The sequence below is a fragment of the Amblyomma maculatum genome, chromosome 10, assembly GCF_055883805.1.
Source record: "Amblyomma maculatum isolate TAMU_Amacu chromosome 10, ASM5588380v1, whole genome shotgun sequence".
Classification (NCBI taxonomy): Eukaryota; Metazoa; Arthropoda; class Arachnida; order Ixodida; family Ixodidae; genus Amblyomma; species Amblyomma maculatum.
Window position 1 is genome coordinate 52,235,413 of NC_139353.1, and position 27,659 is coordinate 52,263,071.

General features: G+C 42.3%; 2 protein-coding genes across 3 annotated transcripts; both read left to right on the top strand.

Moving 5' to 3' along the window:
• The first annotated feature begins 3,014 nt into the window (after positions 1-3,014).
• LOC146176392 (sulfotransferase 1C4-like) lies at positions 3,015-8,309 on the top strand. The gene is made up of 3 exons (XM_084582738.1): positions 3,015-3,098; positions 6,108-6,701; positions 7,832-8,309. The coding sequence occupies exons 2-3, from the start codon at positions 6,145-6,147 to the stop codon at positions 8,214-8,216; spliced, it is 942 nt and encodes a 313-aa protein (XP_084438864.1). The 5' UTR covers positions 3,015-3,098; positions 6,108-6,144; the 3' UTR covers positions 8,217-8,309.
• LOC146176393 (sulfotransferase 1C4-like) lies at positions 3,085-27,569 on the top strand. Of its 2 annotated transcripts, none has more exons than XM_084582737.1 (3): positions 3,085-3,098; positions 22,873-23,472; positions 24,620-27,569. In XM_084582737.1, exons 2-3 carry the CDS (start codon positions 22,913-22,915, stop codon positions 25,005-25,007), a joined length of 948 nt encoding a protein of 315 aa, XP_084438863.1. In that variant the 5' UTR covers positions 3,085-3,098; positions 22,873-22,912; the 3' UTR covers positions 25,008-27,569. The 2 variants fall into 2 exon arrangements, with proteins under 2 accessions (XP_084438863.1, XP_084438862.1); XM_084582736.1 differs by lacking the exon at positions 3,085-3,098 and adding an exon at positions 15,362-15,587 and having other exon boundaries at positions 24,620-27,567.
• Positions 27,570-27,659: the final 90 nt, after the last annotated feature.

A 27,659-nucleotide genomic window follows, 5' to 3' on the forward strand; every position in this document is an offset into this window, starting at 1 on the left:
ACAAATTTGCTACTGGCAGCACGCTGAGGCTTCCCGCTAAGTTTGATTTAACGCGAGTAGAGAATCTGAGTGACGCTGCTTTTAGCACATAAAATCCAGCAAGTCAATGAAATTACAGTCGTTATTTGAGGTGAAAGCATGAATTAAGCTGTTGAGCTTTTCAAATGTGCTCATGTGGACGACCTGAAAAAAAAAATAGTGTGACTACATGATAGGCAACGGCAACGTCTGTTACGAAACGGTGCCTGACTACAGGCTAAACAACATTAACTGAACAATTAGAAAATATTTTTCTCATTTACGAAAATTCCCATAAGCGACCCTATATGACAATAAAGTAGCGTTTTAGAGTCCTTCCTCAGCCAAATTTGGAGTGCGCCCCTGCATTCGGAGAAAGCGGGTTATCGCACTATTGAAATGAAAGGAACAAAGGTAGAAAAAAAGCCACATTCTTATTGTATGCATTGAACTGAACAAGGATCATTTATGGTGTTCATCAAAACTACATATCGTTTTAGGACAATTAAATGAGGATCATGCTATATTCAGAATTATTGTGTTATTTTGTAAGAATGAGTGTTCAATCGCGTATAAAAACCCGCTTGGCTATTATTTCCCGCCAGACGCTCAGAAATTATGGGAAGTATAAAATAGTGATATGTGTATTGGTATGAGCCAAACTTCACTAAATGGCACCGCGAAGTGCGGAAAGAAGCCCAGAAGCTCCATTAATATTTTTATGCTGATGGGTCAGAGACAACGAAGCAATAAAGGCTTATTAAATTTGATTACCTGAAGCCTAACAATTAATGGTTGCTAAAAAGCCCGAACCAATTCGATAATCAGACCTACGCAAATAAGCAAACAAAACAATAAAATGTATGAAAAAAGGAATATAAGATGAGTCTTTGTAATAGTCGCTCAGTTATTTATTATTATGAAAAATCAAAAGAGCTTCTAAGAAGCAAAACGAAATGTGCTGCAGCTCAAATACGCTGGACACAGATTCCACCGTATTTAACGCGAGTTAACACCCGGAATTTGAAATCCGGTGCCATTAGGCCACAGAAAATAATCAGCAACATCTGCCATCCAGCGATAAGCGCATTTCGCTCAAGCATCAACTGTAGAAAATCTGATGTTCAGCAAGGCAAGTCCTGAAACGCGCTTATCTACCGCAGGCTACCAAAAACAACTAGTCAGGCTGTCTCATCTGTGTCCGGTTTGGTTTTCTCGGCAGTCCACGCAGGATGGCAGGTAACGAAGCAAGCTTTTTGAAATCCGGTCGGTAAGCTCTAATGAGCGCATCTCAGAAAGGCAAAGGAGCACAAAAGGGCTTTACCAAGCATTGTGCATTTAGAATAAACCGTCGAAAGATGAGTAGACCAAAGCGCTTTTTACAAAGCATTTCACACTTGAACAGTCGCACAAGAAACGAGGGCTTAGCTTGCAACCAGACACAATATTATTGTCGTGGACAAAAGGGAAAGACGTGAAAGACAGGGCTAAGCTGTAGAAGCAGGCGCAGTTCCGAACACAGCGCGCGAGCCGACTTCATTGTCCTCTTCTTCCAGGCGCCACCTAAGAACATCAGGAACACCAGGTGGCAATGTGATACTCGACGGCTGAGAGAATCGAAATCGGAGATGCTCTAGCATGCCAGACCGATGCGGAAGACGCTGTGCCACAATTACGATAGCAATGTACCTTGTAACAGTATTTTGTAGGTGTAGGTCGGAATGCCCGCACTGTCAGTAAGGAAAATACCAGAAATGGGCCTTAAACATCGTGCACGTGCTATCGGATGTGTACCAAAATAGTCATGTTAGAACATGACAAGCGTGACATGCGTGACGGGCTGTGCTTATGTCACGTTTATGCGAATGAAAACCTAATGCTCAAGAAACACGTTTTAAACTAGATTTTCGGACTATTTTCGTGGGCAATTTACATTCCCTTGGCGTTCCACTGGTTTCTCTACGCTGCACTATTAACTTCTATGTTTGATATTTAATTATGCTGCTGGCTCAAGTCTCGGATGCAGATAAACCTTACAAGACGAGCTCAGTACAGAAAACGAGCAAATAAAATAGGCGCATATAACGGCTCCCTTCGTCTAACGTGAGCACTTCAGTAAACACAACCGAACAAGACACTTTTACTTGGCTTTTTTAATCGTAGCTCATCTAGTGAAGAGCTATTTTGTAATCTCTGTACCCCTAGAATACGTAAAAATTGAAATACCAATCATCGCAAGTTCATACAAAGGCAGCAGTGGAAGGAGAATAAAACGCTGCGATGAAATGCAACACGTTCCAGTTACAACCAGAAATTATTATCCAACTTATCACACGTTATTGCTCACACCACGCACTTCAATAATAGCCATATGTAAAAAGTAAAAACATCCCACATTTTTTTGAGCGCAATGTGCCAGTAGAGCTCGATTCGAAAAACCTATCTTACTTTTTATTATTTCCTCTTAACTTCTTAAAATGCTTTACATGACATCTTATATTATGGTTAAAAAAATAGAGAACGGCACACGGGTTCAGACACAGCCGCACGTCGAGGAAGAAGGTCCTTCCGTTAACCGTTAAATCTTATTTGCCCCCATTCTAATAATTCAGCATAATAAAATGTTGCCATAAAAAATCAGCGTAAACATCTTCGAGCTTGACCACTTTAAGTCGATCTTGGCACTGTGGCGGCCAAAATGGCGTCTATCTATACGCATTTTCGCTTTCAGTCGTCTCCACGCTCTCGTGGCGCTGTGATTCTCCCCTCGGCGGCCGGTGGCAAAAGAGAAAGCCCTCCGCCGTGCACAACCCGCGTGACCGACTTCTAGGAGAGGCCACAAGAAGGAAGAAGTGAAAGAGCACATCTGTCGCGAGGAAACCTGGAAAAGAAAGAGGTTTCCGTGACAACCAGACCCCTCGATCTCCCTTGGTTACACTTCCCGTCTGTCTCGCTCCTCTCCATAGATTATTTTTAAGAAGCGAAGAAGGAGCGAAACGGAGATTACGCCGAAGGCCGCCACACGCAGAGAGACGGGGCTGCGCTTTACGTCGGAATAAGGCTGCTGTCGGCGACAAACGGTGAGTATCCCTGATGCCGTTCACCACTGTCCGATCAAGCTTTCTTGCGCGGAGCTTAACTTTCCACGTCCATCTGTACGATGGACGGGAAGCATGAAAGGTAGATATCACTGGAAACTCAAGTTAGCATAGCTGCTTAGTTTCTGGTGTTGTGCCTACCGAAACAGCGCTGGGGTTTGTAAGGCACGCTTCAAGTCGAGAACTAAGGACTGGCTTATTCCGCCGCCAAACTTTATCGCGTAAACTGTAAGGCTATGAGTGCATTTTGAGTCTGGCTTCAACAGCAACAGCGGAAACGCAACCAATCCACGTAGCTACATCCAACCTGTGCAATGCCTGGAAAATACATCTGTTTTCCGTCGCTTTGGGTTCATCCAGCTAGGATGGTGTGTTTGAGCGCATCCATTTGATTGTGTCACCAATTCTTTCGTTTGGCTCGATTGCTACGCAGGGGTCGTTACAACGAAAAAGGAAAAAAAAAAAGCATAGGAGCAGTAAATATATTAAGTCACCTGAATAATATACTTGGCAGGCATTTCCAAGCAAGTAGGAAGAAGCGCTAGCACGCGTACAGAAAGAAAAGCGTATTTTGAGAAAGCTGGGAAAACTCTGGCTCTTGTAAAGCCTTTGGAAACATACAAGAGTGTGGTTTGAGGCTTTTATAATTATCGGCTTTTGCTTTATAGACCGCCTTAAGCATGATCTTCGATGGAGTCATGAAAAAATGATTTTCATATTTTAGTTTGTATAGCAATTTCATCAAGCAACGCCGCACCGTCATCGCGGGGGGGGGCTTAAACCAGCCACAAGATGACATTCTGTCTCGGCAAATTCCACGCGTGCTTCGAATTACATCGGAATTTCACACATTCTGCTCATTTAGGTAACTCCTAATTTTCGATCATCCCTTCGAGCAGTTCACTACGAATGTTGGCAGTGTTTCTATTGATAGCTTTTTAAAAACGCGTAAGAGAGGGTTGCTTGGGTGAATACAAAGGCGGTAATAATGAAGGAGCGGTAATAAAGCTTGTTGCATACGCTTATCTCTGTCACTTGGGCCCATAAAAATACGAAGACTCTGTTCTAATATTCAGCACGAAAGAATAATCTTTTAAGAGGTGCCCTTTCATACACTAATAAAAACTGGGCGTTGCCCACACAGGTCTGCTCTAGGAGACCTTCCCAGTTATATCTCTGAAGTCATGTTTTCCGGTTTAAGCGATGGTTTTGACGTCATATTCGCGAAAGCGGTATCCATTAAGTTTAATTTCGTTTGCTTTCTTATTGGCCACCAAGGTTAGGTCTTGGTGACCGGGATACCAGATAGCACATATTTAATTTGCAAGTGCAATTAAAGGCACGCAGCCTGCTCCTGCGTAAGACATACATCGGAAGTCCTTGCTGAGGGTCTTTCACGCGGTATTATTTCTAGATTCCGAGATAAATGTATTCGAAATAGGCATGCCCTCCTTAAAAATTCCAATCGTACAGGTTGGCCTCGTTTGAAGTTGTCTGAAATTATCCAGAAAAGATTGATCGGATCGCGTATTTTCCAGCACGTGAGCTTCAGTTCGAAAGATTAATTTAAAACTTGCGCAAATGCATAAACACCAAGAAGTCAAATGTAATCGCCGTAAATTTACGTTTACTATGTGCTGCCCAATCTGTCTTTTCAGTTGTTCCGTTTAAAAGGGTTTTTTTTTTCTTAAGCGAAAGGAAACATAAAAGCACGTGCAACTTATTATTGAAGGAGGGCCCGTCGTATTAATTTCGGCCGTGTTTCGTTGTGATTACTTTCTCCGTAACTAGTTTTGTCATTTTTTTGCATAAAGTAACTTTCTGCCATATTACCCCATGTTAGTAAAGCTGGACAAAACATATGGCTTTTGGACTAAGAGGCGACACATCTTATTGAGAAAGAGGTAGAGTGTAAAGAAGAAAAGTATCTGACACTAAGCACTTCTCTGCAGCTCCCGTGAACGCTGGACCGAACAGTAAATTTTCGTTTTTTGTGTGTTTTTTTTAATTTAGAAATAATTATGCACACAGTAATTCACCTTGGAGAATTATACACTTGCAATAGCAATTACCAGTCATCAGAATTAAGCGCATACTCTAGATGTATCATCGAGTATAATTGACAGTGTAAAGTCAGGAGCATACTTTAGGGGGCACCTGATGCATAAGGAAGACAGTTCTCCCTTATATGGTTTTGAGCCAGGCAAGAGAGTAACTTTTTATTGTAAGTTCATACGTCTCCCTTCATAAGTGCCATCATAAAAGTTTACACCAATATATATAATATGGTACAAAAAAATAATTTAGTGTTAAAGCGACTCTCCACGGAAACGAGTTTGCAATAAAATAACAATAACCCTGGTGAAGAAATGATGAATTATTTTCGAGGCTCCGCTTCAGCGGAAGTACACACGCGTCCATTCGTGTCCACATCGCTTGTTATAGAAAGTAATTGCGAGGCGCTGCAATAAAGCAATGCCTTTTCCTTCGAACACAAGCTGTCCTTATATATTTGAATTTCTATAAGATGTCAGTTTGCTTATATTAGAAATTTGTTGGTGGTGAAACATTTGCAGCTGAAACCTGTAATAAGCTTTGTCGAATGTTATGATTTATGTCGACGGTGCATATACTATTATGCTTTTATGTAGACATCAAGCTCGTGTACCTTTGCAATGGCAAGTAACATCTTGAAGCTGTATACATTAGTCATAGGACAATTGGCATGGTTTATGTGGTTTAACGTTTCAAAGCCACACATACTATGAAAGGCGCCGTGCTGGAGGGCTCCGGAAATTTGTATCAACTTCGGGTGTTTAAAGTGCACTGATATCGCCCACAAGACGAGAGCCTTTCTTTTCGTTTCCATCGAAAAGCAGTTGCAGTACCCGGAGTGAACAATTGTCCTGGAGCCCACAAAATGTCAGCCAGAATGTGTACATAACCCATATTATAGGTTCCTTTCTTTCCTTTTTCCTGCATTTTCTCCAGACACAAAGACAATTCCAAAAATAACTGTCACATAAAGATGATGCAGCGAGTCCCTTACAAGTATGTCGACGGATACTGCGTCAACACTTTCGTCAACGATGACATCGTTAGATCCGCACTGAACTACAAACCCAAACACGATGACGTCTTCATCGCGACATACCCCAAGTGCGGCACAACCTGGGTTCAATTTATTGTGCACGGAATCTTCAACCGTGGAGCGTTTCCAAAGGACGCTGTAGAGTTCATGCTGGCATCACCATTCCTCGAAATGCTGGGAGCCGAAGCCGCACTGAAGATGCCTCGCCCCGGGGCTATCAAGACTCACATGCCCTTCCACAAGGTTCCGTACTCGAAGGACGCCAAGTACATCAACGTTTCTAGGAATCCTTTCGACGTGTGCGTTTCGTTTTACCACCACACCAAGGGAAAGCCGTGGTATCCTGATATGACGTTTGATGATTACTTTGAGAACTTTGTTCAAGGAACAGTGTCCTTCGGGGATTACTTCGACCACTTGCTCTCCTGGTATGAACACAAGGATGACCCGAACGTTCTGTTTCTTACGTATGAACAGTTGAAGTCTGATACAAGGTAAGTAATCACCAAGGTGTCGATAATTTCCGCATTCTCATTCCTCGCAAATGCGCATAAATATAGCGCACTGCGATATCGGAAATTTGCCCAGCATAGCTTAGAGCGATGGCACAGCTGAGTACTGTAGACTCATTTAAAGTCCTTCAATGAGCGATATTGAAACTTAAAAGCCAAGCTGTTTCCGTATCCGTCACACTGCCCTTTATGGGTAACGCTCCAGTTCCTCTTATGGGTTAGTCGCCAGCAGAATTCGTCGCAACGGGCATCTCTCGTGCTCAGACCAATGTTTTGGTTTATAGGGCTTTGGTTTTGGTTTATAGGGCTTAACGTTCCAAAGCAACTCAGATTATGATAGACGCAGTAGCGCAAGATACTCCGGAAATTTCGGCTACCCGCGGCTCTTTAACGTGCACTGACATCGCTATAAATTGAACAAAACACCTTATTGCCACCACCGTAGGAACAAGTATCTTGGGCTATATGGGCGATTATGCCGATACCGATACCTCAGATATCGATAGTGCCTAGTCTGCTCTCGGCAGCGTAAGCTTACATAAAGCTCGCTGCTGCCACAATACGGTTTAAAAAGCGGACACTCATCAACTGAAGCAATCCTGCGAGTATATCAGCATTCGAAGTCGAAATGAACAAGCACAGGAATGCTTCCGACCAATAAAAAATAAAAATAGACCTTCCTTGAGCTGCCCATGGTTGCACTCTGTCTCTCCTTTTCTCTAGGCTGATCCTGCTCTGATAGAAAGCACACGTTCTAGTGTTCCCTAGGGCCCGAAAAGGATCGGTCAGAAAAAAAAAAAGTAGTGCAGTGGATTCCTTTCTAAATGCACATCGTGCAGCACGCCACCGCCAAATGCTTGACACTATACTGTTTTTCTCTATAACTCTAATGCCGACTCACTAGATCATTGGGTTCCTATCATCGCTCAGGTCCTCATGCTGTTGAGACCTAAGAGTAAGGGGTATTAGTTTCCCACTGTGAAATTAGTCTGACAGCTTCCTTAAGCGGTGTCATAATTATCTCATTGCGATTGCCTCGCTACTGATTTGGACATTTTGTGATAAGACGTGCACTGTTTTTTAACTTTATCTGTGCTCCCTCTTCATTTCAGGACGCAAGTCCTACGCATCGCTGATTTCTTAGGCCCCGAGTACGGAAGTTCGCTCAGGGAAAACGAAGATATTTTGACAAGAATACTGGATGGCAGCGAGTTCAAGAACATGCAAGCAGTTGTCGACAGCGGTGATAGTGTCCTGAACCGTCTGTTAGACTTCCCGGCTGAGAGACTCCTGCAGTCCATAGAAGTCTGCAGGGAGCCCCTTAAGAAGGACCAAGGAAGCAAGGGCGATCTCAGGTTCCTGAGAAAGGGTGTCGTTGGTGACTGGAGGAGTCATTTTTCGGAAGTGCAGATCGAAAGGATGAAGACAAGGATCAGAGAAAAGTGCAATCACACGGACGTGATGACACTCTGGGAAGGCATTGGTTTGCCGTTATAACGATAATGCAGTGAAAGACTGGCGAACAGTCAGCTAATTTTTTGGCATCAGCGTAAAAGATCAATGTTTCCTATACCTGACTTTGTTCGCCTAACGTCCTGCGAAAGAGACTTGTAATTTCTTTATATAAAAGATCCTGCAATTTCAAGTGGATTGGAATAAGATCAATCTTTTCAAATGGACTTGAAACTGCATCCAAAATGAAGACTTCTATCATAGCCAACGAACTATGTCGGTTTGTTCTTGTAATTGTAAACAAAATAAAACAACCGAGGCAGTTCAATAAAGAACTGAATTGGCAGCATAAAAGGGTCCTCGCTAAAATAATTATTTTAACTCCTTTTCTTTTTGTAACCTCAAAGCCCCCAGTAAAGGCCATTGAATGACGCGTTAGTATTCGCAACTAAAAGAACAACAATAAGAGGAGCCTATTCTGTACCTGTACCGAGGGACTAAATAGAAATTTGACATAGGCAAACTGCTATAACAGTTACAAAAAAAAAATTAACAGAAAATGATAAACAGGTGTCAGCAGTGGATGGAAAACCGCGTAACGCATTAGAAAACAAGAAAAAACTGGAAACTAACACCAAAGTACAATAGATCAATGTTTCAGCATGTATATACCTGAAACTAAAGTGCGTAACTAGATTTCAGCATAGTTTGAATTTAGAAAACTCTTCAATGGTTACAGCGATATTGGAAAGGCCGTTGAAATCGTTTGCTGTCCGTATGAAAAAAGACTGCGCAAATGTTTCCAATTTTATTCACAGATTTTATACGGATGACTGTTTTTGTGGCGAGCTGAAAATGGGGAGCATTTTGTGACGTAGGTACGAGATGGGAGTGAATACTATACTCTATGAACAACAGCTAAACTAGCTAAATTTTGGCAGTGCTAAATTAGGTGTAAACCGGCACACATCCTTAAATGGGTGGCTCGTGTACGACGAAAACATGCAATAGAGGAATGTAATGGCGCGATTCAGATACTGTCAGAAAGGTACTGTGTGGGTGGGTTTTAAAAAGCGGCGCCATGTTATAATTAAGGGTGTATTAATGTTTTGTAGGCTAATAACTTTACGTGTGCTGGAGCGAATTTCATGGGACGTTGAAAGTGGCCCAGGAATCGATTCGATGCTGAAGTGGTGTGCTTAATGTGAGTAGAACGCGTAAGGTCGCTATGAAGGTGCATACCGACATATTTATATGTTTTATTATGTAAATCAGGTCTACAGAGAATATAGGTATCTACAGTTAAGTTGGAGCACCTTTGAAACTGCATCGCCTTACATTTAGCAGTGTTTAACGACATTTGTCATTTTCTGCACCAATTTTCTACAGCTAATAAATCACGTTGCAAGCTAATACTATATCAAAAATTGGTTATATGAATATAAATAACGCAGTCACCTGCAAAAACCGAATGTATTGTTTATGCACTAAGAAAGATCGTTTATGTAAAAAAAAAACAAAAAAAAACAGGAGGTGCCCGAGCACCGATCCCTGGGGCAAGATGGCCAAGTTTAGAAGTTGCATTATTAATTACTACAAACTGTTTTCTCTCGATAAGATAATTTTCTAACCATGCAACTAGAAATAGGTCGATATCCAAAAGTAATAATTTACGCATTTACCGCCCTTGAGGAACTATTTCAAAAGTTTTTGAAGTTAAGAAAGACAGCTTATTACCCGTTCTTACAGAAGTTTGCATATAGGTCGTGAAGACATTTAGGTAATTGTGTTTCACAGTAAAGGCCTTTAGTAATCTTGTTTAGCTGGGTTAATAAAATTATGGCACTCATAGTGTTCCCTAATATTAGAGGAAATAATGTAATCCATGATTTTAGATATTAGACCACTTAATGATATGGGCCCGTAATTGATGGTAGGCTACCTGACTGTAGGCTGCCTTATGGTTACAGAACCTATTTCGCGCAACATCCAGACCTAATCGTAGTCTAGGAACTTTGGACACGCGGTCTTCTCCAAATGCATCCAGACAAGGTGTTCGCTGGTTGCCTTCTATGCAGCATAGCGGAGACTCCTAAGCAATCTCTACACTTCCCTTGGCGAAAATCGAAATTTAAGGACTGCGTTGTAACATGTTTGTGAAGTTATTTTTGATCAGGTCTGCCCCAGTATGGTATGTAATGTGCTGCGAATAAATTATTACTTCCAATAAAATTATGTTTCATATTTTATTTCTTGACTGTCTACTGGTCTCAATACAACAATCCGGCTGTTTCTTCTACTTTGGTCTATTGCCAGCAAACCAGTTACTTTTTTTTTCAATAATAAAGTTTTATAAACTCCTCGACTTCGAAAACCTGAATTTGGCTATAACCCTGATAAAATCGAATGGCATAGACATTCTTATACGTACCTATTGGTAAAACCGCAGGCTCCGCTTCGTGCAGCAAGGGCGTTCTGAGAAGGTTAGCTTTTCCTATTCTTTCTTATATAACCGGCTAAAATTCTTCAGTCGTAAGGCTATAACTTTTGCAACCGCAAACCTTACAGAATGTTTTTCCTCAATACTATACGAGAGTAATAAACAGTTTTCAGTTAACCCAGATATATTAAATAGGTGAACAGAAAAAAAAAAGGCATTGTAATAATTTATTTGCAATCTGCAAACGGCTCTTCCCAGCCTTGGTGACAGCATAGACTGAGTTTAACTCTACAGTTCCTATGCGGCTGTAATTCCGTGGCAGAATTCATAGTTTTAGCCCGCCCTTAGCCAAGCCGAAAGCGAAACCTCACTAGCCTGAGATGCCAGTGCGGAATAAAGCGCGCATTAAAAACAAACACAAAATGTGGTCACCTAATTGTTCTCTAGGCATTGTTTTAGAAACACAGGAGCGATTAACCCTTTGTAAGGCACGGTATATTTTGTTCAGAAAATAAGAAAAGTGTTGTGTTATTTGACTAAACGAAGCCAACAGAAATAGTTTGCACGAAATTTCATGCCATATAAACAAGTAGTTTATTAAATAAAAGTGGGACATATGTGTCCCACTGACACTCAGTGGAATTTCAGGAAGTGGGACGTATTTGTCCCATTGCCTCTCAAGGGCTTTCAGTTTACTTCCGACCAGCATGAAAAGGCCCAAAACATGTTGCGCAAAGCGGCACATTGCATGCAGAGCACAAAAGACTGGTGCGAGCTTCTTTCTTGGTACTCGAGCACCAACGACATCGCCTCCTTTTCGCGACCTTCTGAGGGTGGTGTCCACCTCCCAGAAATCGGACTTCGTCCTCAACTCCTACCATTTTTTGTCCGTTTTTGGTACCTTCTTTGTTGGCTTTATAAGGGCGATTGTTAGAGCCTTTGAAGGTTTGGCCGTTTATCAGCTGGCGACCGAGGACCAGCCGGAACCACAGGTAGCTCATTTGATTGTCTTGTTTCATTTGGAGGAAAGCATTCACTACTGCTGCATCCAGCAGAAAGTAGAAAATTCGGTACCAGGACTTCTTAGATCTTCTGTCTGCCGGATACGCATTTCTCCTCTGGTCAAACTTGTCGACTCCACCCATCCAGGTGTTGTAGTCTGAGATAGCCTTTGGGCATTGGACAGACACGGACGAGCCATTGGCGAGCTTTCGAACAACGTCCGCAGTGTCATTCGGGTGATGAAAGTTGGAAAGTACGTGGACGTTTTTCGTATCCTTCCACTGGTAAGCCGTTATGTTTCCTTTTGTCCGCCATACATAGTCACCCTTTTGCAGCTTGTTATCATGTCTGATTTCTTCAGGGAGATCCTTGCGATTTGTTCGAACGGTCCCCGCTGCCAGAATTCCCTTTTCTTTCAAGGCCTCCATTAGCCGTGTGGATGTAAAAAAATTATCAAAATATAGCTGTGTGCCAGGCTCCACACCATCAAGCAGGGAGAGCACAACATGTTCTCCGAGACCCATGCCGGCTGGGCGGTCGGCACCTTTCCCTTCATAAACCTGAAATTCAATCAGGTATCCTGTCTGGGAGTCAGCGCGGCACCAAACCTTATATCCGAGTTTTATTGGCTTCATAGGGAGGTATTGCTTCAAAGATGACCGCCCTTTGAAGCGTATCATGCTCTCGTCAATGGCTTGATGGGAAGACGGAGTGTATTGCCGCTTGAAGCTGGCATTCAGCGCTTGTATGAGAGGGCGTACTCTCGACAATCTGTCGTACCCGTCTTCACCTTTCTTTTTTTCTTTGGTGAGGTCGTTGATGTGTAAACAGTTCATAATGTTTTGAAAACGGCGGAATGACATGACCCTTGATATGTCAGGGCAATTGAAGAAACTGTCGCTGCTCCAGTATAGATACATTTGATGCCTTGGATTGGTGCTCATCAGCAGCAGTATGCCAAAATATGCGCGAAGTTCATCAATTGTCAGCTCTTTCCAGTGCTTGCGGTCTTTCTGCTTTGCAAACCGGTTTGTCTCTGTTACTAGTGTATGCATGACACTGTCGTCAAAAATATAGAGCAAAAGCTTCACATGGCGTCGTCGGTGATTTTGATGAGAACTGTGGGTCCCAAATTTTCGGGTCGCGGACGGCATGCTCCGGTTCGCTGCTACCCCAGAAACCAGGCTCCTCTTCGACTTCTTCTTCAGCAGAAACTTCAGGCGCTTTCGTTCGTTTTCTTGTCTTTCTGGTGTAAGTAGCCTTGCGCTTTTTATGTCTGCTTGTTGAAGCTGCTGCTCCATCGTCGCCGCTTTCTTCATCCGAGTCCGGCGGAGCGAGCTCGGGTACGAAGTCGTCGTCTGTATCCTCATCCGAGTCACTCGAAGTGGGGTCGTCCGGAAGGCTAAAATATAGCTCAAGCGCTTCTGCTGCCGTTAGGAATCGTTTATCTGCGTTTTCAAGAGCAAACAAAATACAAAAGTTTGAGTAACGTATCCCTCAACACATCGTCACTGAAAAGCGGGAAGTTAGGCCTAGCATACTTCATGCTGTTTTCTAAGGGTGGTCGTATTTATACAAGATTTTCAGGCTAAGTATTGCTTTTATTCCTCAAAAAATGCGATTAAAACAAGCTACTGGGCTCAGTTTTGAAGCACAGAAACGGAAACACTCACCTGACATCTCGAATTATTCTTGTTTGGAGACACACCAGGAAAAAAATTCTTCGCCTTTCCGAACGGAGACACAATTTTCCAAACAACGGACGCCTAGCACCACCTGTCGTAGAAGCAGCAAAACTACTTCCAGGAGTAATTACAGCATCCGCTGGTAGATGGCAGCACAGTAAAAAACGGGATGCAAGCGTCCCAATGCCTTTGAAGAGCCCTTTTCTGCGGCGTAAAAAGTGGGATGTATATGTCCCATTGCCCTACAAAGGGTTAACTCTGACGCAATTCTCGGTCCAAATTTGGGGACGCCAAACAGAATTCGTCAGTGACAGCGAAGCGGCTGGTTCTTTAAACCTTTCTATATATACTATATACATCTAGTAACCATTACTCCGAGAATTACGAACCCTCCAGCTTGTTTCGTATAGTCAAACAAAAAAAAACATTGATTTTCTTCAGTCCAGTAGTTTTTCAGCAGGTAGATGAATGCAACACTCTATTTATAGGCTCAACGTAGTAAGATGTCTATTCGTTGGTTGCATCGGCAGACAGGAAGCCCACACCTACCAGGAAGCCGACGACCAGATAAAGAACCTCTCTTATTGCAGCTCTATACCTGAAAATAACCACATGAGCGCTTTCGGGAACCCCCGTTCTGTTACAATACCCTTCAACCAACCTCACAGTGTAATGTTTGGAGGATGCGCAATTTTTTCGAGGCTTATATCTCCCGCACAAAATACCCGGCGGCTTATATACAGCGCATGGAGATGGAGATATATCTTACGAAGCCGCGCAATACAAGAATTCTCTGTACACTACCCCTTGTTCTATTGGCCAACTCGCACTTTATTCTGTCTCCCTCATAACAATCAAGCGCTCAGCTGAACTAGGCTGTGGGACAGCATCAGCAGCGACTAACTAAATCAGCCACCCATCTTTTCGGATCACAGTCGGACTGAAAATGTACGTTTTTGTTATTTTAGGTTGTAAGTCAGAAAGAAAATTATATTTGATTCTGTAGTGGAAGAAAAATGTCTCCCAAAGATTTGTACAAAATGTCTCATTCACACCCTGTGCATTTCTTTTCGTCGTTGATTTTCTTGCACTCTTTGCATAAGTATTGCTTCATTTACAATGACTCTTGAAAAATCTACAACCACGACAATAGCCTGATATATGGGCAGATGAAATGCCAGATGTTTTAAAAGGCTATAAAATATCCGTCTACATAAAAATAAATCCTGTCTATAGTTAACGTTCAATATTGCTTGGCATGACTAAAAAAACTGCCCTTTTCGAGTACATTTGCAAAAATCCACACGAAGTTCGAATTCAGCACACCATGCTTTCCTTTTAATCGTCGTAAATCTACTAAGAAGCCTTTTGCTATTCTCTGTACCAGTAACACTCGTAAAAATATAAAATAAAAACCGGACGAGTTAATACTGAGGCTATGATGACGAATAAAATGCTCCTATGATATCGAACGGGCTACGCATAAAACAAAAAATTCAAATACAAATATTTGCATGCTACATGCTACTGCTCGTCCACGCGTTTCAAAAATAGCCTTGAATGAAAAGTGAAACATATCGCACATATAGTATTTTAGTACAAAGGACAGTACAGCCCGATTGTAGAAGCCTGTTTTGCATTTTATTATTGCCGCTTAACTACGTCTAATGCTTTACATGACAATCATGTTAGCCTTATGACACGTTTACGAAAAAAAAAAAAGAAAACTGCACACAGGTTCAGCATTAGCCCTACGTCGGGGAAGTAGGTCCTTCAGTTTACGTTATTCCTCCTGTGCCTATATATTATTAATTTAGCCTAGTTAAGGACATGCTAATCTGCATAAACATATTTGAGCTTGACCGCTTTACGGCGATATTAGTAATGCGTCTGCCAATTTGGCGTCTACCCACATATTTTCGCCTTCTGTCGATTGTACGCTGCTCGTGGCGTTGCAGTTCTCCCGCCGGCAGCCTGCGATAAGAGAGAAAGCCCTTTGCCGTTTACAACACACTTGGTCGACTTCTAGGAGAAACCGCAGAAAGTAAGGAGTGAGAGAGCAGAGCTGTCGCGAGGAAAACCGGAAATGAAAGAAGGTTTCCGCGACACCGAGGCCACTGGATCTCCCTTGGTTACCCTTCCCGCCTTTCTCTCTCCTCTCCGTAGATGATTTTCGAGGGTCGGAGGAGGCGGTGGCAGACGTAGATTACACCGACGGCCACCACACGCATACAGACGGGGCTGCGCTTTGTGTCGGAATAAGGCTGCAGCGGCTGTCGGCAACAAACGGTGAGTATTCCTGAAGGCGTTCAGCACTACTTGCTCAAGCTTTCTTGCACAGAGGTCGACTTCCACCGCCTCGAACAGATAGACGGGAAGCATGCACGGTAGATGCTACGGGCACTGAAGCTAGCAGGGCAAGTTAGTTTCTGGTGTTGTGCCTGCCGAAACAGTGCTGGGGTTTGTAAGGCACGCTTTTGTCGAGATCTCAGGACTGGCTTATTCCTCCCGTCAAACGTTCTAGCGTAAACTGTAAGCATATGACTGCATTTTGCGTCTCGCTTCCATAAAAACTGTGAAAATGCGACCAATTCATGTAGCTACATCAAGCCTTTGCAATGCCTTTAAAATGCATCACTTTAGCTTCCGTCGTTTTGGGGTTCATCCAGCTAGGACAGTTTGTTTGAGCGCATCAATTTTATTATGTCACTCACCAATTATTTCGTTTGGCTAGATTGCTATGCTGCGGTTGTTTCAAAGAAAAAGAAAAAAAAAAGACATAGGAGCAGTAAATATATATAGTCAGCTCCCTACTGAAAAAGCAAGTTATACCTGACATTAACCTCATAAAATCTCATCTAATCGCATAGACTCTCATACGGTGCACATAATTATCATAAAATATCTTACATAAGTTATGATAATGTACAAGAATATATGAGACCTTATGCAATTATAAGCGACTTGTATGTGATCTGTTATGTGAATTGAGTGAGATTTTGCGCAAAAATGTGAGGTTATTGCATCGTACAATTTTTGCAGTAGGGCTGAATAATATAATTGGCTGGTTTTTCCACGGAAGTACAAACAAGCGGAAGCGTGTGCACAGAAAAAAAAAAATACATATTTTAAGTAAGCTGGGCCACTACTGGCCATTGAACTGACCTACTGAACTACTGACCACTACTGCCCATTTTTATACATAACCTGCATGCCAACCTAGATCTTAACCTACAAACTGACGCTATCTTTCTTGATTTTAAAAAAAGCTTTCGATAAAGTTCCTCACAAACGCGTGTTACACAAGTTATCTCACATTAACCTCGATCCAAATGTGGTTATATGGATTACCGAATTTCTAACTAACCGCACTCAATCCGTCTTCGTAAATGAATATAATTCCAGCTTCCTTCCTGTAACATCTGGCGTCCCTCAAGGTTCTGTACTAGGTCCCCTTCTGTTTTTAATATACATAAATGATTTACCCTTTCAAGTGTCCTGTAAAATCCGCATGTTTGCTGATGATTGTGTTCTTTATAAAACAGTTAATAACACCTCTGATCAATTATACCTCCAAAACGACCTTAACAAGATTCAGGAGTGGTGTGAAATTTGGCAAATGGAACTAAACCCTCACAAATGCAGTGTACTGTCTTTTCATCGCCGCCGCAACCCACTCATATCCCTTTACCAAATTGCCTCCGTTCCCGTGCTACCAGTGCTATCATACAAATATTTAGGCGTAACTCTGTGCGCTGATTTGTCCTGGAAAACTCATATAACTAACATCATTTCTTCAGCTAACAAATCCCTTGGTTTTCTAAGACATCTTCGCGATGCTCCCGTGCACGTCAAGTTACTAGCTTACGAATCACTTGTGAAATCAAAGCTAGAATATGCATCACCCATTTGGCACCCACATCAAGCTTACCTCACCAATGCACTAGAACTTTTGCAGAATCGCGCCGCCAGATTTATTCATTCGTCATACCATTACAGCACCAGTGTATCATATCTGAAATCCCTTTCAAGTTTACAGCCACTCGAGATACGCCGCCGCATAGCCAGTCTTTCACTGTTTCACAAGTTTTTTTACAGCCATCTACAAATTGCACCCTATATGGTCCCACCAGCCCGCATATCTCACCGCACTCTCCACCATCTCCAGATCAGCCGTCCACGTGCACGAACCGTCACCTTCGCAAACTCATTTTTTTCACACGCCGCTGCGGACTGGAATGGCCTTCCCGAAGAGATTGCAACAACAACCTGTCCAATAATCTTCGCACAAAAAGCCTACAGCTATTTATCATCATAGCACATGACTTTGTACCACCTCATCCAAAATTTGTATCCACCCCTTATGTAATGCCCCTCAAAAGGGGTCTTTAAGGAAATAAAAATGAAATGAAATGAAATGAAAAGGCTTTGGAAACATACAAACGTATGGTTTCAGTGTATTGAGAATCATGGGTTCTTTGCTTTGGAGACCGCCTTAAACCATGATCTTGCACGGAGCGATGAAAAAAATTGCTTTCATATCATTCGCAACTTATTTTAATTTGCTTCGTAATTTCATCAAGCAACGCCACACCCTGCCATCGCGCAGGGTTCAAGCCAGCCACAACGTAAAACAGAAACAGGTGATACAACCTTCACTCTGTTCACAGTAGACAGCCTTCACACAACTGCTTAAATGGAGTTTACGCCAACTCTGACAATGCTCTGAGTTCTGGGTAATCCGCCATCTTGTCGTCTTGGCAAAGTAGTCGACGCAGCCGTCGCACTAGAAACAGCCTTGTTTGAAGGGTCACATACCGTGTTGAAACGGTGCTGGCATGATGGTATACAGTGTTGTCGTGGGCCGAAAGCCGAGCACAGAGCACAGACAGAAAACAAGGCATGTCGACGGCGCGTTTGTCAGGATTTCGATGATACATTTGCATGATCGTGAGAAGAGAGCTTGAAACGAGCATTCACACAAACAGTTCGCACGAGCTAACAGAGGGATCGGAGTCAAAGCCAGTAGCAATAATTATACAAGGTGTTCCCGCCACTTAGCGTCCGGTTCACCTACGATCTGAGGAAAACGGGAAGAGCACATTTATTTCCTTGAGATCCTTTGTATTATGTTTTGCATGGCTGGCACTGGCGCATTCTTTATGTGTTTTTGTTTTATTTATTTACACTTCCACTTTGAATTTACTTGCAACCGAGGGGTTGCCGGGCGAAACTGACCAGTTCTGATTTTGGACGTAAATTTTACGCGTCAGCCACCGAAACCTTTCTACGAATGCATCCCCGACTGGACTTCATCGTTGGACTTACATTATTGTTCGAAGTACCCTCATCAGTCCCAATACCATCACCGCACAACACGATTTCACGCAAAATTGAGCTCTAGCAATGAGAAAGCTGTCATTATTTTCCGGCCTTCATGTAGAAATGAGCGAGTAGTGGGATCGTGTTTTGCAGGGATAAAATTGCGACTTATGTGGCGATGTCAAAGAATTCGAGGTGCATCCAGTCAGGGTTGTAATCTTCGAAAGGTTGCGACGGCCGATTCATAAAAGTGGCGCGCGTAATCAGGAATGATTAGATTCGGCAACATTTCTAAAGCTTCAAGTAAATTCCAGGTTAAGAATCGATAGACCTACATAGACACGCGCTTCGTATCTCCCTCATATAAAGGGTAGAATGCAGAGGCCGAAGTATATAAATGGGCTATAGAACTTCCATAATGTCAAAGATAGGCTAAGCACCTCACATGGAGAGAGCAAAGAGACCTGGTACCCGCATGTTTTGGCGTACGAGGCATTTCTTTCAGCGCCGTTGAGAGAGTTAATTCGCCTTCTTATAGTCGGGCGCACATGCACATCTTGTCACGAAAAATGCGGACTCGGTCTGTTTTGTCCTCTGTGTCTACGTTTCGCTTTGGGTTCGGCAATTGCAGTCCCCGACGTCGAATCTCGTCATCATCGTTGACACACAAAACGACAGGATAAAAACTCAGCCGTGCACGTTTGGTGGCTTCATTGACTGCTGCCTATGACGGCAAGATGTGGACTGACCGGAATTCATAGCATTGAAGGTTCGTTCAAACACCCTATAAGCAGCTGAGTGGTGAAATCGGGGAAAAGAGTAGATTAGTCAGTAAAAATTAAAAGATGCGGCACCATGTGAGAAAAAAATGATCGCTTTATGGTCAGATAAACCGTGACAGTTAAAAATAATAAAGAATAATAAAGAGACACACATGCTTCTTTGAATCAAGAGAAACCAGTTGACCAGCTGGAGCGCAAACGCAAATTGTTGAGTGAATATGCATAACAGAAACTACTTCGTGACTACATGTCCGCTTAAAGGAAGCATTGAGATTTTGTTTGGACTACTATATGATATAACGCGAATAACAAGAAGAATGTGACACACATCTGATATAGTTACGCTACCTGATGGGCGCTGACATGCCGCAACTTGCGGTACTTTTCTCGCACGAAAAATATTTATTGCACCATTGCGTAAAATATTTAACTCGCTAGTTAAGACGATATTCGACACGTGTTCCTGCTTAGTCAAATAATCGCTCTTTGTTTGGAAGCTATTTGCATACTCTTCGCGCCTGAAATTTTCTCAATGCAAAACACAGGTGGGGATCGTGTTTTAAAGGACCGCTAGGTGAAGGCACGGGGAGAATAAAGCCAAATACAACAGGACGCTGCGTTTATAGAAACCTACCGCCTAGTAAAGAGCAGAGACATTAGTCTGCCAACCAAGATCCGTATAACCCGTGCTATGGTCTTTCCAGTTGTGATGTATGAATGCGAGAGTTGGACTGTGAAAAAGGCTGACCGCCGAAGAATTGACGCGTTTGATTTGTGGTGCTGGCGAAGACTCTTAAGAGTTCCTTGGACTGCCAGAAGATCAAATCAGTCGATATTGTCGACCATAAACCCTGACTGCTCATTGGAGGGTCGAATTCTAAAGTTAAAGCTCAGCTACTTTGGTCATCTGATGAGAAGAGAGGAGTCGCTGGAGAAAGATATGATTTTGGGAAAGGTTGAGGGTCGCCGGAGAAGGGGTAGGCAGCGAACGCGATGGTTAGATGGCATCCTCGAGGCACTGCAGATGAAGTTATGTGATGTTAGGAAGATAGTGAGAGACCGGAAAGCGTGGCGTGACATGGTCCATAGGGTCACGAAGAGTCGGACACGACTGAACGACTGAACTGAGGGTCTCGATATTACATACAGAGGCAAGCACATGAACTAGTCTTAGTTCTTCGATAAAAATTAAAATTAGATTGTTCAAAGCTGCACCTAAATACGACAATTCAGGTAAAACGCATGAGTATTCCTCTACGGCATTCATCGCCGTGTCATCTTTCTGCGAAATAATACAAAGGCATTCCTCAAAATGATATTCTGCCTTGGCAAATCCTTTGTGTGCCTCGAATCACGTCGAAATTACACATATTCCGCTCATTTAGGCAGCCCTTACTTTGAGTTCTTCACTTTCAACAATTCACTACCATTGAGTCCGGTGTTTTTATTGCTATCTTTTTAAAAACAGGTAAGAAAATCTTGCTCGGGTGAATACAGAGGCGGTAATGATAAAAAGAGTGGTATTGTCGCAGACGCTTTTCTCTGTTACCAGGGCCCATGAAAATAAGAAGACTGCGTTCTAGCATTGAGCATGAAAGAATAATTTTTAGAGTGTCCTTTTCTTATGCTATTAAACATTGGGCGTTGTCCGCTCAGGTCTGCTCTGAGAGGACCCTCCCAGTTATACCGCCGAAGTCCTGTTTTCCGCTGTAAGCAACGGCTTTGATAGCGTATGCACGAGAGCGGTCTGATTACGCTTTATTTCGTTCGCTTTCTCACTGGCCGCCAAGGCTAGCTCTTGACGACCGCGATGCTCGATAGCACATAATTAATTTTCAATGGCAATTAAAGGCACGCAGCCGGTTTTGTGCGTAAAACATTCCTTGCTGAGGGTTCTTTCACGCGGTATTATTTCTAGATTCTGAGATAAAGTCATTCGAAATAGGCGTGACCTCCTTACAAATTCCTATGTTATAGGTAGGCCTCGTTTCAAGCTGCCTGAAGTTATTCAGGAATGGTTTAATGGGATCGTATATTTCGCAGCCAGTGCGTTTCAGTTCAAGTTATAGATTTAAATCTTGAACTACCTGCAGAAACAACCGCAAGTCAAATATTATCGCCGTAAACTTTAGGTTTTTCATTTGTTGCCCAATATGTCTGGTCGGCTTGTTCCATTTGAAAGGAATTTGTTGCAAAAGCAAAATGAAGAAATAACAGTGCGTGCAACTGATTATAGTAGGGGCAAACCAATTGTAATTGTTTCAGTCGTGCATTGTTCTGATCATTTTCTGAGTAACTGTCTATGCCATTTTGTTTTTGGATAACGTAATTATTTGCCTTATAACTAATGGTACTAAATCCGGAGAAAAATACACATCGCTTTTTGTCTGGGAAGCAGGGCGTGTTATGGGGAAAGTGGCAGATTTAGGAGGAGAAAAGTATCGGCCACTAAGCATGCCTCTGCTGCTCCCATGAACGGTGGTCAAAACTGTAAATTTTCTTTTGTTCTTATTTTTTTTCTTAATTCAGAAATAATATGCACGAAATACTTCTCTTTGGAGAAATATACCCTTGCAATAGCAACTTCAAATCATCAGAATGAAGCGCAGACTTTATAATATCATCATATATAATTCAGTGTGTGAAGCCAGAAGCATACTTTAACGACACCTGATACATAAGGAAGACCGCTCTTCGTATGAGCCAGGCTTGTTATTTTAAGTTTATACGTCTAACCTAATAAGCGCCCTCAACAAAGTTTGCACAAATAGAAATCAAATATGACATAAAAGTAATTTCTTGCTAAAACGACTCTCCAGTGAAACGAGTTTGGATTAAAACAACTATACCTTTGGTGAAGAATTGGCAAATTATTTCCGAAACTCGGCGTAAGCAAAAGTATTCATGTGTTCATTCGTGTCCACATCTCTTGTAATGGCAAACAACTGCGAGTCGCAGCTGTAAAACCACAACAGGGCTGTGCTTCGATAATTGAATTTCTTTTATGTATTTCTATTAGATGTCAATTACTTTATATGATACAAATTGCTGGCAGTGAAACATTTGCCGCTCAAACCAGTGATAGGCTTTGTTGAACTTTGCTTGCTTTCGACGGTCTGCATATATACGATCATGCTCTTCTGTCCACATCAATCTAGTGTACCTTTGTAATGAAGCTTCACACATTAATCGCCGGACAATTGGCATGTATTTTGGGGTGTAACGTCCCAAAGCGCCGCAGGCTATGAGAGACATCATAATTGACAGCTCCGGAAATCTGGACCAACCGAGGTTCTTTAAAGTGTACTGATATCGCACGGCCTACAGATGTCTTTCTTCTAGCTTCCATCGAAAAGCGGCCGCCGCAACAGGGGTGGACAATTTTCCTGTAGCCCGCCTAGTGTGTGTGGAAATTAGTACATAGCCTGTATTACATGTTCCTTTCTTTTTTTTTCACACATTTTCTCCAGACAAAAAGACACTCCCAAAAATAACTGTCACATAAAGACGATGCAGCGAGTGCCTTACAAGTATGTCGACGGATACTGCTGCAACGGTTTCTTCCACGATGACATCGTCAGATCCGCATTGAACTACAAGCCCAGACACGATGACGTCTTCATCGCGACATACCCCAAGTGTGGCACAACTTGGGTTCAATTTATTGTGCACGGAATCTTCAACCGTGGAGCATTTCCCAAGGACGCTGTGGAGTTTATGCTGGCATCACCGTTCATCGAAATGCTGGGAGCCGAAGCCGCGCTGAAGATGCCTCGCCCCGGGGCAATCAAGACTCACATGCCCTTCCACAAGGTTCCGTACTCGAAGGAAGCCAAGTACATCACCGTTACTAGGAATCCTTTCGACGTGTGCGTCTCGTTTTACCACCACACCAAGGAAAAGCCGTCGTATAATGTCCCTACTATGACGTTTGATGATTACTTCGAGAACTTTGTCCAAGGAACAGTGTCCTTCGGGGATTACTTCGACCACTTGCTCTCCTGGTACGAACACAAGGATGACCCGAACGTCCTGTTTCTTACCTATGAACAGTTGAAGTCTGATGCAAGGTGAGTGATCACCAAGGTTTAGATAATTTCCGCATGTTCACTCTTTGCATATGCGCGTAAAGATAGCGCACTGCTATATCGGAACTTTTCACAGCATAATTCAGAGCGATGGCACTACTGAGTACGGTAGACCCGTTTAGAGTCCTTCAATGCGCGGTATTGAAACTTAAGAGCAATGCTGGTTTCCGTAGCCGTCACACTGTCCTTTAAGGGTAACCCTCCAGTTCTTCTTTCGGGTTGATGGCCAGCAGTATTCGTCGCAATGGGCATCTCTGCTCAGGTCAAAACTAAAACAAATTTCTGCTCAAATATTTTTAATATCTTATAATGGTTTGGTTTTTAGGGCTTAACGTCCCAAAGAAAATGAGATTATGAAATACGCAGTAGCTGCAATCTCCGGAAAATTCGGCTACCCGTGCTTCATTAACGGGCACTGATATCGCTATAAATTAAACAAAACACCTCTCAATTACCCCACCTTAGCAACAAGTATTTTGGGCTATATTGTCGATTACACCGATACCGATACTTCAGGTAACGAGAGTGCCTCGTCTCCTCTCGGCTGCTCAAACTTCCGCAATGATTGCTACCACAATTCGATCTAAAAAAACGGACACTCATTAACTGGAACAACCCTGTGGGTATATTTGCATTCCAAGTGGAAATGAACAAGCATAGGAATGCTTCCAACTAAAAAAAAAAGCCTTTTTTGAGCTGGCCATGGTTGCTATCTCTCTCTCTCTCTCTCTATCTCTAGGTTGATACTGCTCTAATAGAAAGCAGACGTTCTAGCGTTAACTAGGGCGTGGAGATGATTGGTAAGAAAAAAGAAAGGTAGTAAGTGGATTCCTTTCTAAATGCACATCGTGCAGCGCGCCACCGCCTGAATTCTTGACACTATACTGTCTCTCTCTATAGCTCTAATGCCGACTCACTAGAGCATTGGGGTTCAATCTTCACTCAGGTCCTCATGCTGTTGAGACCGAAGAGTAGGGGGTATGAGTTTCAGACTGTGAATTTAGTCTGGCAGCATTCTTAAGCGGTGTCATGATTATCTCATTGTGATTGCCTCGCTGCTGCGTTTGGACATTTCTTGATAAGACATGCACTGTTTTTTACCTTTATCTGTGCTCCCTCTCCTTTATAGGACACAAGTCCTCCGCATCGCTGATTTCTTAGGCCCAGAGTACGGAAGTTCGCTAAGGGAAAACGAAACAATTTTGACGAGAATACTGGATGGCAGCGAGTTCAAGAACATGCAAGCAGTTGTCGACAGCGGTGACAGTGTCCTGAACCGCCTGCTAGACTTGCCGGCTGAGAGAGCCCTGCAGTCCATAGAAGTCTACAGGGAGCCCCTAAAGAAGCGCCAAGGAAGCAAGGGCGACGTCAGGTTCCTGAGAAAGGGTGTCGTTGGTGACTGGAGGAGTCATTTTTCAGAAGCGCAGATCGAAAGGATGAAGACAAGGATCAGAGAAAAGTTCAATCACACGGACGTGATGAAACTCTGGAAAGGCATTGATTTGCCGTTACAATAGTAGCGCAGTGAAAGCGCACTGTCAGCCAATGTTTCGTCGTCAGCGTAAATGCTCAGTATTTCTATGCATTTACTTTTCTCACTCAATGTCTTATTAAAGAAAGTTGTGATTACTTTACGAGAAGGAGCTTTTCCAATGCACTTGAAATTGCATCCAAAATGAAGGTATCCCTCATGGCCATGAAACAACCTCGGTTTGTTGTCAGTCAAAGCGTTCGCATTATGCCAGACTGACTTCTCAGATAATCATAAAGAAAATAAGGCTACTGAGTCTGTTCAATCAAGAACTTGAATGGCAGCAAATATGCCTTCTTTTCAACGTATTTTTATTTTATTATAATTTTATTTTTTAGCGTCAAATTCTAGATGTGAAAAAACCTCTATGAGTCACAATAACCTCATACAAATTCTCATACTAAACTCATACTAAACTGGTACAAATCTCATTCAGCGTATGAGATATATATGTGATTGTATGACATTCGTGTGAGTTTAGTATGAGAAATTTGTATGAGGTTATTGTGACTGATACGGCTTTTTTCACTAGGGATGCAGTAAAGCACATTACATGAGTGGCATGTATTGAGACTAAAGCACCAACAAAAAGTGGACCATATTCTGCGGAATGCCTATATAGAGGACATAAATAGAAATTTGACAGCCAAACAACTACTACGGTTACAAAAACGATAACAGAAAAAAAGGTAAACAGGGGACGAAGAGTGAATGAATCTACTTATGCACCTGACCCTAAGGTGCATAAGTAGATTTAAGCTTATCGTCTATTCGTAAAATCTTCAATGGTTATAGATATGGCCGTTAGAATCGATTGGTGTCCGTATGAAGAAGGACAGCGAAAATGTTTGTTTTTCGAAAAGAGTATGGCACCTGTTGACTGTTTTTGTGGCGAGCTGGAAAGAGGGAGTGGTTTGGGACGTATGTGCTTAATGGTAGAAACAGTAGAATCGATTAAGAAAATCTAAACTGGCCAAATGTCGTTGGTGCTTTAGGAGAGGTAAACCGGTACGGTTATTTATTTCGGTTAAACAAGTGTGTCATGAAAAAAAAAAAGAAAGATGCGATTTTGGACAGTTTCAATACTCTCAGATGGTATCGTTGTTGATATGGGTTCCAAATGGCGGCGGTATATTTTAATTTAGGCCAAACTACTGTGGTGTAAGCTAATAATTTTACGTGTGCTGGAGCGAGCTTCATGGAACATTTAAGGTAGCCTATGGATCAGCTCAGTGCTGAAGTGATTTGATTAATGTGTGTGGACCACGTAAGGTTATTAAAAAGGTTTATTTCTAAATATTTATATGTTTTCTTATCATGTAACTGAGATCCACAGCGAATGTAGTTATGTGCATTTAAATTGGAGCGCCTATGAAAGTGCATCGCTTTACATTTTGCAGCTTTAATGACATTCGCCATTTTTTTACCCATTTTCTACAGCTAATAAGTCACATTACAAGCTATTACTACCTTCACAATCGGTTATTTGAGTATATACACCTAAGTCATATGAGAAAAGCCGAATGTATATGTACTGAGAAAGATCGTTATTAAAAATAAGAAAGAGGAGGGGTCCATGCACCGATCCCTGCAAGAACATGGGCAGGTTTAGACAATGGGTTATTAATGACTACAAACTTTTCTATCTTGAAGGAAATCTTTTTGTACATGCAAGAACAAATGGGTCGGTATTTAAATGTGATAATTTGCACAGGTCATGAGAAACTCCTTTAAAACGATTTTTTAAAGTAAAGAAAGATAACATCGTCGGTTACTGATTCTTACTTGTCTTCGTGTAACTCTTGAAAACATAAAGTTGACTGCGTTTCCCAGAAAAGGCCTTTGCAAAATCCGTGTCGAGCGACGTTAATAAAACTATGGCGCTCGATGTGTTTAATATATTTGAGAAAATGTGCTCCATCATTTTACATGGCACACACCTTAATGATATTGCCTGTATTTATGGTAAGATTCCTCGTGATAGCCTAACGTATGATTACAGAACCCATTATGCGCAATATTTATATCTAACTGGTGTCTACAAACTTTGTATGCGCCGTCTTTTCGAAATGCAACCATGCAACGAGGTTAGCTTCTATGCCGCATAATGGAGCCTCTAAAATACTAAAGGTATTGGAACGTTACGTAATGTCTCCGCTTACCTTACAGAAATTCAAAATTTGTAGTTTTGCCTAATACACGCTTGTGCAGCTACTTTTGATTAAGACAGAACCAGTGTGGTATGTAATGATGAAAGTAAACTGTTACTTTTAAAAATTAGTTTTTCGTACCATTTATTCCTTGCCAGTTTACTGTTTCTAATGTAACGTTCGGGATATGCTATTCCTACTGTAATTGATTACTGGCCATCAGCTACCTTTTTCTCCAAAACCAAAATTTAAATACTGCTCGAATTCGAGAGCTTCAACTTGGCTATAAACGCTGGCGTAATCGAGCGACATAGACATTCTCATACGGTCTTGTTCAAAAGTCCTGAAGCCAAGGATTTTCATCTCAGCAGAAAATGAAGTCGTCACGGAGCCATTGAAGGTAAACAGACCGTAAAACTGTGTTAGCGAGTCTCTTTGTGTCAGGGGAAATCATTTACTAGCATTTTAAATGCCCAGCAGCTTTAATG